This window comes from Thalassophryne amazonica, chromosome 22 (genome assembly GCF_902500255.1).
Source record: "Thalassophryne amazonica chromosome 22, fThaAma1.1, whole genome shotgun sequence".
Taxonomy (NCBI): Eukaryota; Metazoa; Chordata; class Actinopteri; order Batrachoidiformes; family Batrachoididae; genus Thalassophryne; species Thalassophryne amazonica.
Window position 1 is genome coordinate 31,223,214 of NC_047124.1, and position 15,561 is coordinate 31,238,774.

Here is a 15,561-nt window from a genome sequence, read left to right on the forward strand (position 1 = left end):
CGCTGACTACTTTGCGGATTTCGCTTATCGCGGGTTATTTTAGAACGTAACTCCCGCGATAAACAAGGGAGCACATTTTTCCTCAAATAAATAGTCTTCTGTGGGCCCTCATCACAATGCCAATAACAACATGCACTATCGAACGGCTGTTTTCTACTGTTAATCAGATAAAAACGTCCACCAGAACATCCATGTTGACCCACAGACTGAATGCACTCTCCGTGCTTTCCCTTGAAAGAGAACTGACCAAATCGTTGGACTGTGATGACGTGATAAGAGAGTTCAACAAAAAACCCCGTCGTCTCCTGCTGTAGCATTAAAAGGATTCATCAAATGTAAGTGTGCGACCATTAATTACTTTTTTCTTCTAAATAGGCCTAATTGTTAATATTATATTGCCATTGCCACGAATCATGTTGGTGTGCGTTCTGATAGTTTTTAATTTGGCCGCTGAGCCATGGTTTCCATTGTTTATCAATTTCATAATTTGGCCGCCGAGCCAACCTGTTTTCATGTTACAGATACATTTTGAATTTTTATTTTAAAGGACTTTACATGACTAAGCGTTGTGTTTCTGCTTGCATTGTCCATGGGGTGCTTGTGTCTGACACTTTGCATCTGTGTAACTGTGCACACAGCGTCTATGCAGTTGGCTGAGATGTGTTCATCATTAAACTTGGAATTAATTTTTGAAACAATGCCTTATTTAAATACCTATTGACGTTTTGGGTTTAGGCCTAGCCAAGTAGGCTACCAGACTTGCACTCAGTGTGTGTGTGTGTGGCGCTGCACTGCAGCTTGCATTATCCATGAAGAGTACTTGTGTCTGACAGGTCACGTCTGTGTGCTCACTTTGCCAGTGCTGTAGGCTAAGTGATAACGTATGCTTGCGATGTCCAAACGAGGCATACTTTTTCAAACGGTGTATTATAATACCTACACCTTACCTACAACCCCAAAGGTTGGGCCCGTCTGATTTTTTCTGGGCCCACCAATTTTATGATTTCTGCCTACGCCCCTGGTGCACAGTGACAGAATTGTGATATTTTCAGGATGTTCATTGGGAAACCACAATTAAATGTAACTATAATAGGTCATTTAAAAACTGTTTGTATTGATTTATGACCCCTTTAATTACACCACTGAATTACACTTTCTGTTATATCTTTTATGCCCAATTAAAACACAATCTAGACAAGTAAATTGCAAAATCTCACCTTTAATTCTGTTGTAAGGAAGTTCCAGCTTTTGAAGATGGACATAACTGGATAAAATGGAGACGTCCCTCAGATTGTTTCTCTACAGAAAGCACAACACCGGTATCACAATGGAACCACAAACAACATAAAATTGAAACACAATCTGCCAAATTCAAGACACTTGTGTTATTTACACAGGACGTGTGTGTGTGTGAGAGGGAAAGACAGAGAGAGCAGCCAAACTAAACGACCCCACAGTGGAGAGGATGCTGTGTGCACTGTGCACAAAGCATAGTGAGGGTTTGAAGTCATGATCCCCGAGCTAACTGGATTCTAGCCAAATTAGCTTTCAAACCTCAGCGAACCCCGCTTAAATCCAGCTCAATAATCCATTTTAAAATCAAATAGTAAGAGATTCAGAAAAAAACCTATTTGGCTTGAACCGTATTCAACACAACCCCAGTCTGAACCAGTTTTCAGTGACAGGATGATGGAAAATATCACTACTGCTGCCTGTGTGAGCAGCAGCCACACACCACAAAGACAAACCAGATTATGGACTATTCCTGCAGGTTATCACTGTGTGCCAAATTAAAGAATGTCAGTTAGAAAATACCTTTTCTGTGCATGTGCAGCTTGGGCTAGAGCGCCACCAATAGTCCCTGTGTTGAATCACAGAGAGAACGCTGCGTGTTCATTGGAAGAAAGCACCAAGTCAGTGAGTGTGGTTAACTGGCCTGTTAAGCTTTTATTTTGACATCCTGCCCACCCACGTCTTTCCCAGCACAGAAAATAAAGCGCTCTTTATGTTTTTCTTTGACACACTGAATCATCTTGTTTGTTGGAGTGTCCTCATTTGAACATGCGTATGGCTAAGGGGTTCTCTATCTTAATTCACCGTGTCCCGAAAAGTACAAGTGTGCCAGAGACAGAGGACAGAACAAAAGATGTGGAGAGACAGAAATGGAAAAGCAAACAGAAAATGAGGCCCCAATCTGAAAGAGTCAGACGGCAGAAAGAAGAAAAGTACACCTGAACATTTTCTTAGTGTCTCTCCAAATGTCACCGGGGTGTGACAGACAACCATTAAGCCATCATTCAGTGTCAGGACAGACCACTGACCTCAGACCAGTCTAAAAAGCTTTACCTTTTCAGTCAGCATCCATCCCGTAATCCTCTAAAGCCCAAATCTGTGTGTCCGTTATATGTTCTTCTGTCCGGCGAAAAACTCACAAACCACACAGTTAGACTGTCATTTTTCAGACAGCGTATACATTTACCTGAACTTCCTCCCACATCCAAAGACATGCAGGTTAGGTGAACTGGAGACTTTAAATTAACCGCAAGGTGTGCACGCGGACATTGTTTATCTATATGTGGCCCTGTGACAGACTGGCATCCTGTCCAGGGTGTACTCCGCATCTCATGCCCTATGGCTGCTGGGATAGGCTGCAGCCCCCCTGCCCCCCCCACCGTGACCATTAATTGAACTAAGCAGGGATACAAAAATGGATCAATATTTAAAATACCATTGCTTACAATGGAGGCGATCGGCTCATGCTAATGTTAGCCATTAGCATTGCAATAACTGATGCCCCTTAGCATCATGCTATGTGATGCCAGTGGGTTTTCATGCTATTAGCCCATTAGCATTGCATTATGACACGCGAGTGGATTCCCTACACTCAAAAAAATGACTCACTGGATGAAATCAATTCAATTAAGAGCATGATTTCCATCTAATAAATATATGTAGTCCCAACTCAAAGCACATTCATGCAAGACAATTAAATTAAATTAAATTGGGACTACATATATTTATTAAATGGAAATCCAATCCAGTGAGTTAGTTTTTTGAGTGTAGTGGTAATCGGATGAGAGTCGAGGATGGCACAGGTGATTTATTTCTCCAGCCAAGATCAGTACCCATCTCTGAAACCTGGTTGACCAACTTCTTATCCCACTGAATGACCTGCTCTTTGTTTTGTGGTATAAAAAAAAAAAAAAAAAAAAAAAAACTTTTTTTAATCCAACCACAAATCAGACAACAGTTGCTGGAAGGAGACGAGTGAGCAGTGGCGGCTGCTGGTTTTTCTAAGAGGGGAAGCTCATTGTCGGCTTACATCATAAAATTTGTAAATTTATTTATTCTTGTGTGTATGTGTGTGTGCGTGTGTGTATGTCCGTGTGTGTGTGCACTGCACTTACGGGCAGAGACAGGTGGTGAGAGAAGCGCTGTGGTCTTGTACCAGCGCGCAGATGGTGAGATATACAGCTGGAAACCATGTCGACGGATAAAACACCGTCCTTCTGCAGTTACAAAAATAAACATTTTAATGGTGACTGAAGTTATTGCAAGAAACTAGTGCATCTTCTACAATGGCACACAAATTCTTCATTCAAAATAACACATTAAGTAATTTGTGCACCAATTTTTGCTACCTGTCAGTCATCAAGTTTTGTAGAAATGCACATCGTGTTTCACATTTTATGAAAATGCCACGTACCTACACTACTACAGTACAAGCTTTCATGCATTGATAATGTGCATATTTTTTGAAGTGAAGCCACAACAAGCACAGCATTATGCTCACAGCTTCCTTTCACTGCAGGTAAACATGAACAGAAACACACACATACAGTACAAGAAGTACACACATTAAGCACGAGTAGGCAGAAGGCAAATATTATGTCCACAAACATGCATTACATTAAATTGCTAATTTTAATATTGCAAAGGTCAGGTTTAAGGCTTAATTTGTTTAGGTAGTTATTTCAGTGGGGAAGTGCTGCATCTTGGAAAAACAGGATTTAGAAGTAAGCATTGTGAGGACAAGTGGGACAACATTTGCAGTTATCCTAAAACAAAATACACTGGTGTGTGAAACAATGAAGCTTAGTGCACCTATCTTTGGGTAGTTTGGTCCATTCCTCTTTGCAGCACCTCTCAAGCTCCATCAGGTTGGACGGGGAGCGTCGGTGCACAGACATTTTCAGATCTCTCCAGAGATGTTCAGTCAAACTCAGGTCTGGGCTCTGGCTGGACCACTCAAGGACATTCAGAGTTGTCCTGAAGCCACTCCTTTGATATCTTGGTTGTGTGCTTAGGGTCATTCTCCTGCTGAAAGATGAACCGTCGCCCCAGTCTGAGGTCAAGTGCGCTCCGGAGCAGGTTTTCATTCAGGATGTCTTTGTAAATTGCTGCATTCATCTTTCCCTCAATCCTGACTAGTCTCCCAGTTCCTGCTGCTGAAAAACATCCACACAGCATGATGCTACCACCACCATGCTTCAGTGTAGGGATGGTGCCTGGTTTTCTCCAAACATGACTCCTGGCATTCAAGCTTTGTCTCATCAGACCAGAGAATTTTGTTTCTCATGGTCTGAGAGTCCTTCAGGTGCATTTTGGCAAACTCCAGGTGGGCTGCCATGCGCCTTTTACTAAGGAGTGGCTTCCATCTGGACACTCTACCATACAGGTCTGATTGGTGGATTGCTGCAGAGATGGTTGTCCTTCTGGAAGGTTCTCCTCTCTCCACAGAGGAATGCTGGAGCTCTGACAGAGTGACCGTCGGATTCTTGGTCACCTCCCTGACTAAGGCAATTCTCCCCTGATTGCTCAGTTCAGACGGGCAGCCAGCTCTAGGAAGAATCCTGGTGGATCTTAAAACTTCTTTACAGATGATGGAGGCCACTGTGCTCATTGGGACCTTCAAAGCAGCAGAAATGTTTCTGTACCCTTCCCCAGATTTTTTGTCTTGAGACAATCCTGTGTCTGAGGTCTACAGACAATTCCTTTGACTTCATGTTTGGTCTGTGCTCTGACTGCCAACTGTGGAACCTTATATGTAGACAGGTGTGTGTCTTTCCAAATCATGTCCAATCAACTCAGTTTATCCTAGGTGGACTCTAATTAAGCTGGAGAAACATCTCAAGTATGTTCAGTGGAAACAGCAGGCACCTGAGCTCAATTTTGAGCTTCGTGGCAAAGGCTGTGAATACTTATGTTCATGTGATTTCTTAGTTTTTTTTAATTATTAATAAATTTGCCAAAAAAAAAAAAAAAAAATCTCAGAAAAACCTTTTCACATTGTCATTATGGGGTACTGTGTGTAGATTTTTTTTTTTGGGGGGGGGGGGGCATTCATCCATATTGGAATAAGTCTATAAAAGGTGAAGCACTGTGAATACTTTCCAGATGCACTGTAAATTAAATTTCAAAAATTACATTAATTTCTCCGTTATTATAAAAAAACTAATGTTTGAATCTACCGAGTGATCTCTCAATGATCAATAATGACTATAATATTGCCTATTTATTTCCACTACATAGTGTCCAGTTTGGAATATCATTGTAAGTGTGCTACACATTATTTAACCAGTAGATGCCAGCATTCTACACTGAACTATTCTGTGGTCAAACTCACTACAAGCAACCGCAAGTGGCAGAGGCAAAGTGAAGGGCTGCCATTCATTTTCAATCAGAGTAGATGTTTTGACCAAAACAGCCCAGAAGTCTATTTTAAGTAAATGCTGTGCGAGGTGACACAATGTCTGCCAACCTGAATGAAGGCAGCATGACATCAACTGTTTGCTTGCTCTGACAAAATAACCCAAGACAGGAAAATAAAATGTGAAACAGGTGTATTTCTGTATGACTCTAACATGTTTGGTATTTTCAAACATACAGTTTGTAAAAATTAGCGATAAATAAACTTCTAAATCTAAAAATGCTGTGTTTGTAACCAGATAATACCTCTGAAGTGATTTACAAGACACCTTATGGAGATGCTAGCATGCTAGCTAGCGATACAGGATAGTGTCATCGTCGTGGTGATGAAGAATGTCTCTTGATCGATTTCTGTATGGGATATCTGCAACCACAGTCCTTGACATATCCGTAGTCTGGTCCAATAGCTGGGAAATCCCAGATGATCCGGGTATGAGGATCAGCTGCAGCCTTCATCCGTGTTCACAGCTGTTGGGTTACAAGGCATCACCTCCTCCGCCTGATCCACCATTGGGGACTTCTTGTTTCACCAGATCCTCGTTAGCCATTTCCTATTTAGGGTTTCTTTTGGGCTTTCATGGTTACAGGAGTGGCCACAGGGCACACAAAGTCCTCACCGTATTTCACCCCATCAGGTAATCTCATACTTGATCCATTACCCAGGTGTCAAGACACAGCGAGGGGTTTGACTCTGACACCTGGTGGTACAGGACAATGTAGTAGAATACCCTTGCTGGCCTTTTAAACACAGACGTGTTGATAACAAACCTTGATATCAGTTTGTCATGTGAGCATGAAGAGCACCTGACTGCTGCTCTAAGAATTCGATAAGTGGCTCAAGCAGGCAAACAGAATGACGTTTGAAGCTAATATCACTTACATCTACAATAATGCGACTTTATGCACAGGACTACGGAATGTGGTATTTTCCTTTCTTCTCAAAAAGAATGGTGAACAAGCATGAAGACTATGAGGAGGAGTTCATTTATTTCATATTTATAATGTGTTGGATTTTGATCTAAAAAAATGTATGGCCTACCAAATACATGAAATTTACAAAAGGTCATTTAATTTGTGCTCTTGAATTAATCATTTGTACACAAATGACTTAATGGTTTCTAATTAGCTGAATTTGCTTAATTCACGCTATACAATTAAATAATTGATGCTTTCCTCGACTGTGAAGACATGTTTTAAGTATTAGGCTAATAACAAATTGATCAGCGTCATTACTTATGGAAATACTGTTGTTTTCACCAAATCATACATACCATCTACCCCAGGTCAACTTAATAAAATTATCTTAAAAACAAGTGGACTGCAGCAAAGGGGCGATGGAATGAGAGAGATTACTGGAAAGAAGGTGATAAATTTAGGCTGTTTTTGCACACATTAGTAATTTAAAAGCACAAACTAGGCCATTACGTAAAGTTTGTAGGCAAATGAAGCTATTAGTATGCACATAAATTAGTAGTTGTGGAGCACAAATGACTGTAATTGCTCGTACAAACACTTGCTTTGTTTGGCGATATGATGTTTGATAGATACTTTGGAAGGTTGAATTGGGATAAGCATGGCTTGTGATTTGAGTGGATTTCTCCTGCCTGGACACAGCACACTCTCTTTTAGAGCAATCACATAGCAGAAGCTTTTTGACTCACGACAAAAGCACCGCTGTAACTAAGAATTAACAATGGCTCTGTCCTACATGCGCCCATTAAGAAGCCATGATGGTCAAGCAACAGCACAACAGTGGAAATGGGATCATAAATGGGATGGAGCCATCATGAGTACACCTGTACTTTTATAGTTTGTCAATGCCCAATCATTTAAAAGACAAATAATCAATAACATGACCTTGCAGGACGGCTTTCCACCCACAGGCTTCTTGAACAAGGTAACCGGCTTTACCTGTTGCATAATGGAACAGATAATTAAAATGGAACAGCTGAACAATGACAAACTAATATTTTTATAGCACTCGATGTATGCGGCCTGTGAGTTATGTACGGCTGAACACAACTGGATAATTGAGTGCTGAGCTGATTTGTTGTCAGCTGTGTGTTACTTCCACAGATTTTCATTCATAAGACGGCAGCTCTGGTTTCAAACTGTCAGCGCCATCATTAAGCTCAGATATAAACTAAATGAATCACAGAGCCAGCAAAGGGCAAAGCAAGTAGTTGGTGGAGGTATCTAAACAGCTTTCTGAACAACTTCATGGTGCGCCAGATCAAAAACACCCTACAAGAGGGCTAATGTCAATGTGGTATGACCACAGGAAGTGTAGATTATTAGCAGTCCTCAAAAACAGCAAGGCCAGCTACTGTGGGTGTGTCTCAATTCGCGGGTCGCATCCTTCAAAGGCTGCGTTCTACAAAGATCTGACCTCTTACGACCACAGAGGCCGAAACAACTGTTATGAAATGAGATGGTACTTTGCAATTGCCTCATTGGCTTATTCTGGTCCTACCCCTTGTCTCCTTGCAACCTTGACAGCTGCATGCAACAAGCTAACGCAGTGGCAGTAACCCATAGTTTGGTAATACTTTTTCACTATTTATTTATTATTTAATATTAAACATTACTGATTTATAATTGTATATATGAAGGCCAAAATGTTTTTTTAAACCATCTATTTTGCAACGACTTGGGATTGTTTGGGCGTTGATGGGTACACCTATCGTATCCTTAATTTTGGGGGTAAAGAAGATTGTATTCATCGGCTACATTTCAAGGAGCTTTTGAAATGAGAAAGCCTATTTGTGCCACCATGACGTATTCGGTCAACAAATTAGATTAGATTAGATAGACCTTTATTCATCCGTTGGGAAGACTCCCTCTGGGAAATTGAGGGATGCGGGCTTTGAAGGATAAGGGCTTTGAAGGATACGGCCTTTGATTTGGGGAAAAGCCTACAATAGATAAAGGTTTTGGTGTCTTAAAGCAACATCCTACAGACAAATCATACAAAGAACATCTACCTTTAAAAAAAGAAATGAGAAAAAAAAGACAGGAGACAGGCTAGTTCAAGGCCCCAGGAGATCAATATAAAAAAAAAGTGTGCTGATGACAACACTTGGCTAGATCAAGAATACCCTCTGGGAGATTGTTGAATATGTCAAACTCAACAATAAAGAGAAAACTTCACCAAAGATAGGGATTATCACAACACTCAAATTTAAAACGGGAAGGCCAGACTACACATTATAAACACTATCGCGATACTTCTTGTTTACAAACACTGATGTCACAAGCATGCGCATTGATGTGGTTGGTAAGAACGTGTGTAAACTGATACCATGAAAGAGAGAAAGTGTGGCGTCTTGTAGTTCAGGAAGCAATCTGGCAGTCTCTGAATATGTTCGAACCTACATAGTACCGCAAAAGCAAGGTATTTCTCTACGCTAACCTACAACGAAGGTCTTTGTAGGCTTCCTGATCCATCAAGAAACCCATGTGACCAGATTCATGACATCACGAGAAGTATTGCTATTAGATTTGACGAATAGCTACAATACCAAAAAAAAAAACCAAACAGTCAAATGTACAAATACAGACTTTACAGTGTGCCACTGAGTCATTGCTTCAAACAAAAGTTTTATCATTAGCATAAATAAATTTAGCAAAACGTATTCACATTTTGGAGGTTTTTGTTGGCGAAATATTCTCACCTCCATGTCGACTGGTCTCCTGCTCATCAGCTCACCTCGTTACTAGGCAACACCTGAAACAAGTGAGAGGCAACAGTTTGTGGGATTTGTAGTTTTCACGATGGCTGATAAAGAAACCATGCTTGTTGTTGTTTGCGCGAAGTCGAATATTTACTCAAATTACCCACATCTTGAACATCTCTCAGGAGCAGATTGGAAAAGTGCATGCATCACTTTGTGTGATCCATTTTTAGTGTAGGATAATTATTTCCCATAATACAATGTGGTGCACCATTATGGAGCATGTGCGCAAAATAGGTTCATGAGTTTTGGTTTGTATTTCTTTCAGCATGGATTCACAGTTTTAAAGCTAATATTACAAAAGCTTTCAGGAATATGTCTATTTTAAGATCATCAAATCGTAGGGCAGCGTCAGCAACTCAAGTACAACACTGTTTGTATTTCTTCGTAATTTATGGAAACAAAGTCGACATATTCAGTGACTTGGAAATGTTCATGTATCCATTTCCTGACTTCTCTAAAGAAAATAAAACTGACGATTTATGTGTGTTACACTAAAGGGTGCCATTCCTCTTGGACGCAGTATTTTTATTTAATTTATATCAAGTTGTCGACATTTCCTTTCAGTTTCAGTTTAAGAAGGATCATTTTAGAAATTCTGATATAGAGAAGACTACATAATAATAATTTTTTGTGTTGCAAAAGATTTTATTTTTCCATCTTTGGTAACAATGCAGTTAAGTCAACTTGCTTTTTTGACTTTGGTTATTAGTTCCTTCTAAAGATAATTTTTCTGAACCAAACCGGAGTTGCTAGTTGTAATGCAAAGTTGAGTCAACTTAAACTACTCTGTGTGAACTCAAAGGCTTTTTTAGGAGAACAAGTCAGCACAAGTATCAGGCCTGAAGTTGAGAAAATTTAAAAACCTTTTGCAGCTGGTTGCGTTACATTTTAAAGTTGACACAACTTATTTATTTTTTACAGTGCATGGAACTCAGAGACAATTAAAAAGGCAAAAAAATCGGACAGGTAAAACATTTAAAACTTGAAACTCTGTACAGAATCTGACTGTTTTATTGATACAGGGAGATCATTCCACAGAACAGGGGCACGATAAGAGAAAGCTCTGTGACCCGCAGACTTTTTATTTACCATAGGGACACAAAGTAGTCCTGCACCCTGAGAACATAGATCCCGGGCCGGTATGTAGGGTTTAATTAGGTCAGCTAAGTAGGGAGGTGTTAATCCGTGAATAATTATATAAGTTAGTGACAAAATCTTAAAATCTGATCTCACAGGGACAGGAAGCCAGTGAAGAGACGCCAAAATGGGTGGAATGTGGGACACCAGTCTGTCGCAGGGCCATATATACAGACAAATACATTCACACCCCCAGGCACATCTACAGACAATTTAAAGTTTCCAGTCCACCTAACCTGCGTGTCTGTGGATGTGGGAGGAAGCCGGAGCACCTAAACGGAATCCACGCAAACATGTGGAAAACATGCAAACTTCACACAAAAAAGCCACAGGTGAGAATCAGTCCAATGACCTTCTTGCTGTGAGGCAACAGTGCTAATCACGAAGCCACTGTGGTGCCCCCATCCGTTATAATTGATCATTAAATATATAATATATATATATAAAAAAAATATATATATATATATATATATATATATATATATATATATATATATATATATATATACACACACACACACACACTCAACAAAAATATAAACTCAACACTTTTGGTTTTGCTCCCATTTTGTATGAGATGAACTCAAAGATCTAAAACTTTTTCCACATACACAATATCACCATTTCCCTCAAATATTGTTCACAAACCAGTCTAAATCTGTGATAGTGAGCACTTCTCCTTTGCTGAGATAATCCATCCCACCTCACAGGTGTGCCATATCAAGATGCTGATTAGACACCATGATTAGTGCACAGGTGTGCCTTAGACTGTCCACAATAAAAGGCCACTCTGAAAGGTGCAGTTTTATCACACAGCACAATGCCAGAGATGTCGCAAGATTTGAGGGAGCGTGCAATTGGCATGCTGACAGCAGGAATGTCAACCAGAGCTGTTGCTCGTGTATTGAATGTTCATTTCTCTACCATAAGCCGTCTCCAAAGGCGTTTCAGAGAATTTGGCAGTACATCCAACCAGCCTCACAACCGCAGACCACGTGTAACCACACCAGCCCAGGACCTCCACATCCAGCATGTTCACCTCCAAGATCGTCTGAGACCAGCCACTCGGACAGCTGCTGAAACAATCGGTTTGCATAACCAAAGAATTTCTGCACAAACTGTCAGAAACCGTCTCAGGGAAGCTCATCTGCATGCTCGTCATCCTCATCGGGGTCTCGACCTGACTCCAGTTCGTCGTTGTAACCGACTTGAGTGGGTAAATGCTCACATTCGCTGGCGTTTGACACGTTGGAGAGGTGTTCTCTTCACGGATGAATCCCGGTTCACACTGTTCAGGGCAGATGGCAGACAGCGTGTGTGGCGTCGTGTGGGTGAGCGGTTTTCTGATGTCAATGTTGTGGATCGAGTGGCCCATGGTGGTGGTGGGGTTATGGTATGGGCAGGTGTCTGTTATGGATGAAGAACACAGGTGCATTTTATTGATGGCATTTTGAATGCACAGAGATACCGTGACGAGATCCTGAGGCCCATTGTTGTGCCATACATCCAAGAACATCACCTCATGTTGCAGCAGGATAATGCACGGCCCCATGTTGCAAGGATCTGTACACAATTCTTGGAAGCTGAAAATGTCCCAGTTCTTGCATGGCCGGCATACTCACCGGACATGTCACCCATTGAGCATGTTTGAGATGCTCTGGACCAGCGTATACGACAGCGTGTACCAGTTCCTGCCAATATCCAGCAACTTCGCACAGCCATTGAAGAGGAGTGGACCAACATTCCACAGGCCACAATTGACAACCTGATCAACTCTATGCGAAGGAGATGTGTTGCACTGCATGAGGCAAATGGTGGTCACACCAGATACTGACTGGTATCCCCCCCCCAATAAAACAAAACTGCACCTTTCAGAGTGGCCTTTTATTGTGGACAGTCTAAGGCACACCTGTGCACTAATCATGGTGTCTAATCAGCATCTTGATATGGCACACCTGTGAGGTGGGATGTATTATCTCAGCAAAGGAGAAGTGCTCACTATCACAGATTTAGATTGGTTTGTGAACAATATTTGAGGGAAATGGTGATATTGTGTATGTGGAAAAAGTTTTAGATCTTTGAGTTCATCTCATACAAAATGGGAGCAAAACCAAAAGTGTTGCGTTTATATTTTTGTTGCGTGTGTATATATATATATATATATATATATATATATACACATACATACATGCACACATACATATACAGGGCTGGACTGGGGAAATTTGTCAGGCCGGGCATTTTTAACCAAGACCAGGCCACCACCAGGTATCGAAGGGGAAAAAAATTAAGCCTGCTGTGACAGTGTGGTTTTTTTTTTTTTTTTTGGTCCCTTAACCGATCAACACCAGGAGACACATACATTTTAACACTATAAGAAGCATTATGAAAAGTTCTCCCGAAATACAGTTATCATAGGCTTATCAAAAGTACGATCTATTGACAGTAGGTCACATTACTTTTTAGACATAATAAGCCGTCATTTCATTCAGCCTTGTTACTTAAATTTAGAAATAGAAATTATATAAAAACATTTGTTATAGAAATACTGTAGGCTATACTATAAATAATATATCATTACTTGTGTGATACAATTCATCATATAAAGCAAGAAATGACTGGATGACAGGACCAATGACTGGATACAAAGGTTGAACTTTTGAAACTGCAATACACAAAAAGGTCACAAGATGGAGACAATTGTCTATCTCACTACAAGCTACAAGTAACATCAAGGATTTCTTTTATTACCAATTTGTGTTGCTAATCAACTTAGAGAATGACTCTCAATTTAAAGTATAATGTTAGGTATGTGAAATTATGCCAGGACTTGGGAAAATACATTTTAGATAGGGACGCCGTTTTACCACGCCACCGCACCGCAGACTGTGCAAAACAGCATACTTCATATGACCGACGCACGACTGTTACACAAATAGAATAAAGAAACAACCTGGCGGCGACAGCATGGTAGCTAGCCATGCACACCATTTGCACAGGTTACATTGCTAGGCTAGGTTACGTGACTGGCAGAGTTAGCACGAACGAAAATAATATCCAACCTTAATTCATATCTGAGTGACCCAGTTAGACAGCACTTTACTTCAGACCAGAAGATCAGAATGTCTCTCTCACACACAGATGTCTGATTTATGAACAAGTTAGGTTGCTGTTCATCAATTAATAGCTGAAGTTAACCTTCACTTACCGTCATGGCCGTAGTGGTCCCCGCCTCACTTTACGAGGTCTGTGAGAAAAGTATCGGAGCTTTTTATTTTTTTCAAAAACCATATGGATTTGAATCACGTGTGATTGCATCTGCCAAGCTTGAACCTTCGTGCGCATGCGTGAGTTTTTTCACGCCTGTCGGTTGCATCATTCGCCTGTGAGCAGGCTTTGTGTGAGCAGTGGTCCACCCCTCTCATCGGATTTTTATTGCGAATAAATGTCTGAACGATTTGGAGCTTTGCTGCATCAATTTTTTTCCAGAAACTGTGAGAGACCTCCAGGTGGACACCATTCGGAAAATTAATATGGCTTTCAGGGACGATTTTATGGGGATTATACAGATTAAGGAGTGTTACTGCTGCTTTAAGGATGGCCCACAACTGCTGAGAGCGCGGCGCGCTCCCAGCCCCGATCAACATGCTCAGACCCTGCTGAAACAACCAGATCATTTCCAACGTGAAGGCTTTGTTGATCCGGGACCTCGTCTGACTTTCACAAAAAGGCAGGAGACGTGGACATCAGCACTTTTTTGGCACATTCCACTGTTACAGGAGTTGTTTTCATGGAAAGAAAAGCGGAGGGACGCGCCACTGAGCCGTTCATTACGTGGGACAAAACCACCTCGGTATTGGTCTCACAGGACGGCTTTCAGGTGGATTTCAGATGGATTCCGGTTGCTTTTCAGTCGTGTGATTATCCGATTGTGATGTGCATGAGCTGGACATGCCCCAACATGTCCTGGAAGGCTTCATCACGGCGTTGCTTTGCGCCATGCGGTGGAGCCACTCCTCTTTCCATGACAAAAACTCCTGTAACAGTGGAATGTGCCGTTCATTTCTAAACTGGACGCTCTCTTGATCCGGTATGTCGTCTGACTAGCACAGGAATTATGAAAAGACGTGGACATCAGCACTTTTTTGGCACATTAAGACAGACGTGCGGAGGAGTTCCGCGCGTCGCGCCGCATGGCGCAAATATATATAGATATATACATGCATACATATATATATATGTATAGCAGCTGGAGGCTAACCACAGATGGAGGTCACATTGTAAACCACGAAGTTTAAATAATAGCTATAAGAAAACACAGACTTTACAGAGTGCCACTGAATCACTGGTTTACTGTTTCTGTGAACTGAGTAAAATGTATTTAACTTACGGGTGTTTTTGTTGGTGAAATAGCCTAACCTCGGTGCCAACTGTCCTCCTGTTGATCCGAACAGGGACCGTCGAGTCCACTCGTTGCTAAGCAACGCCTGAAACAACTCGGAGGTGACATTGCTTGTGGGTATTGTAGTTTTCATGGTCGCCTTCAAAAACAGCAGATGCGTTGTAATTTGGTCAATTAGAATTTCTGTTTTTTTCTAATTACATGTACAGTCTCATCTGATATTTTTATATGAATTACACGTTATCCAATATTAAAATGGAGTACCAAGACTTTACTTTTACAGTCTTGGTTCATATATATATATATTTTTTAAGAATAATGATTTGTTAGCACCATAATTAGAAAAATAGTAATACTAGTTAAAGTGTATTTACAAACTACATTAAATTAATTAAAACTGCTGAACAGTGTTTTAGTAGTGTCCAAGGAACGGTTCTTTTAATCCACAAAGCAGACAGACGTTGCGTTTGCTGCATACCGTGTCAGTAAATACTTTATCACAGTGTCTGCAGCATCCTGTCTTCCTCTTTACTGGGAAATGTGAAGTCCTTGCACACGACCTTCTTACTGAAGATG

At 41.0% G+C, this 15,561-nt stretch overlaps 1 protein-coding gene across 2 annotated transcripts in view; it reads right to left on the reverse strand.

The window, feature by feature from the left end:
* lrguk (leucine-rich repeats and guanylate kinase domain containing) overlaps positions 1 to 7,616 on the reverse strand; it is a 48,098-nt gene extending 40,482 nt beyond the window's left edge. Inside the window, exons 1-3 of one of the 2 annotated variants that reach the window (XM_034163693.1) lie at positions 7,567 to 7,616; positions 3,408 to 3,509; positions 1,218 to 1,299 (exon numbers count right to left, since the gene is read on the reverse strand). In XM_034163693.1, the coding sequence (XP_034019584.1) occupies positions 1,218 to 1,299; positions 3,408 to 3,485 (160 nt within the window). In that variant the 5' untranslated portion in view covers positions 3,486 to 3,509; positions 7,567 to 7,616. Of the gene's footprint in view, positions 1 to 1,217; positions 1,300 to 3,407; positions 3,642 to 7,566 lie in introns of those variants that run through there. The other variant, XM_034163694.1, reaches the window with a different exon arrangement.
* Between the last annotated feature and the right edge of the window lie 7,945 nt (positions 7,617 to 15,561).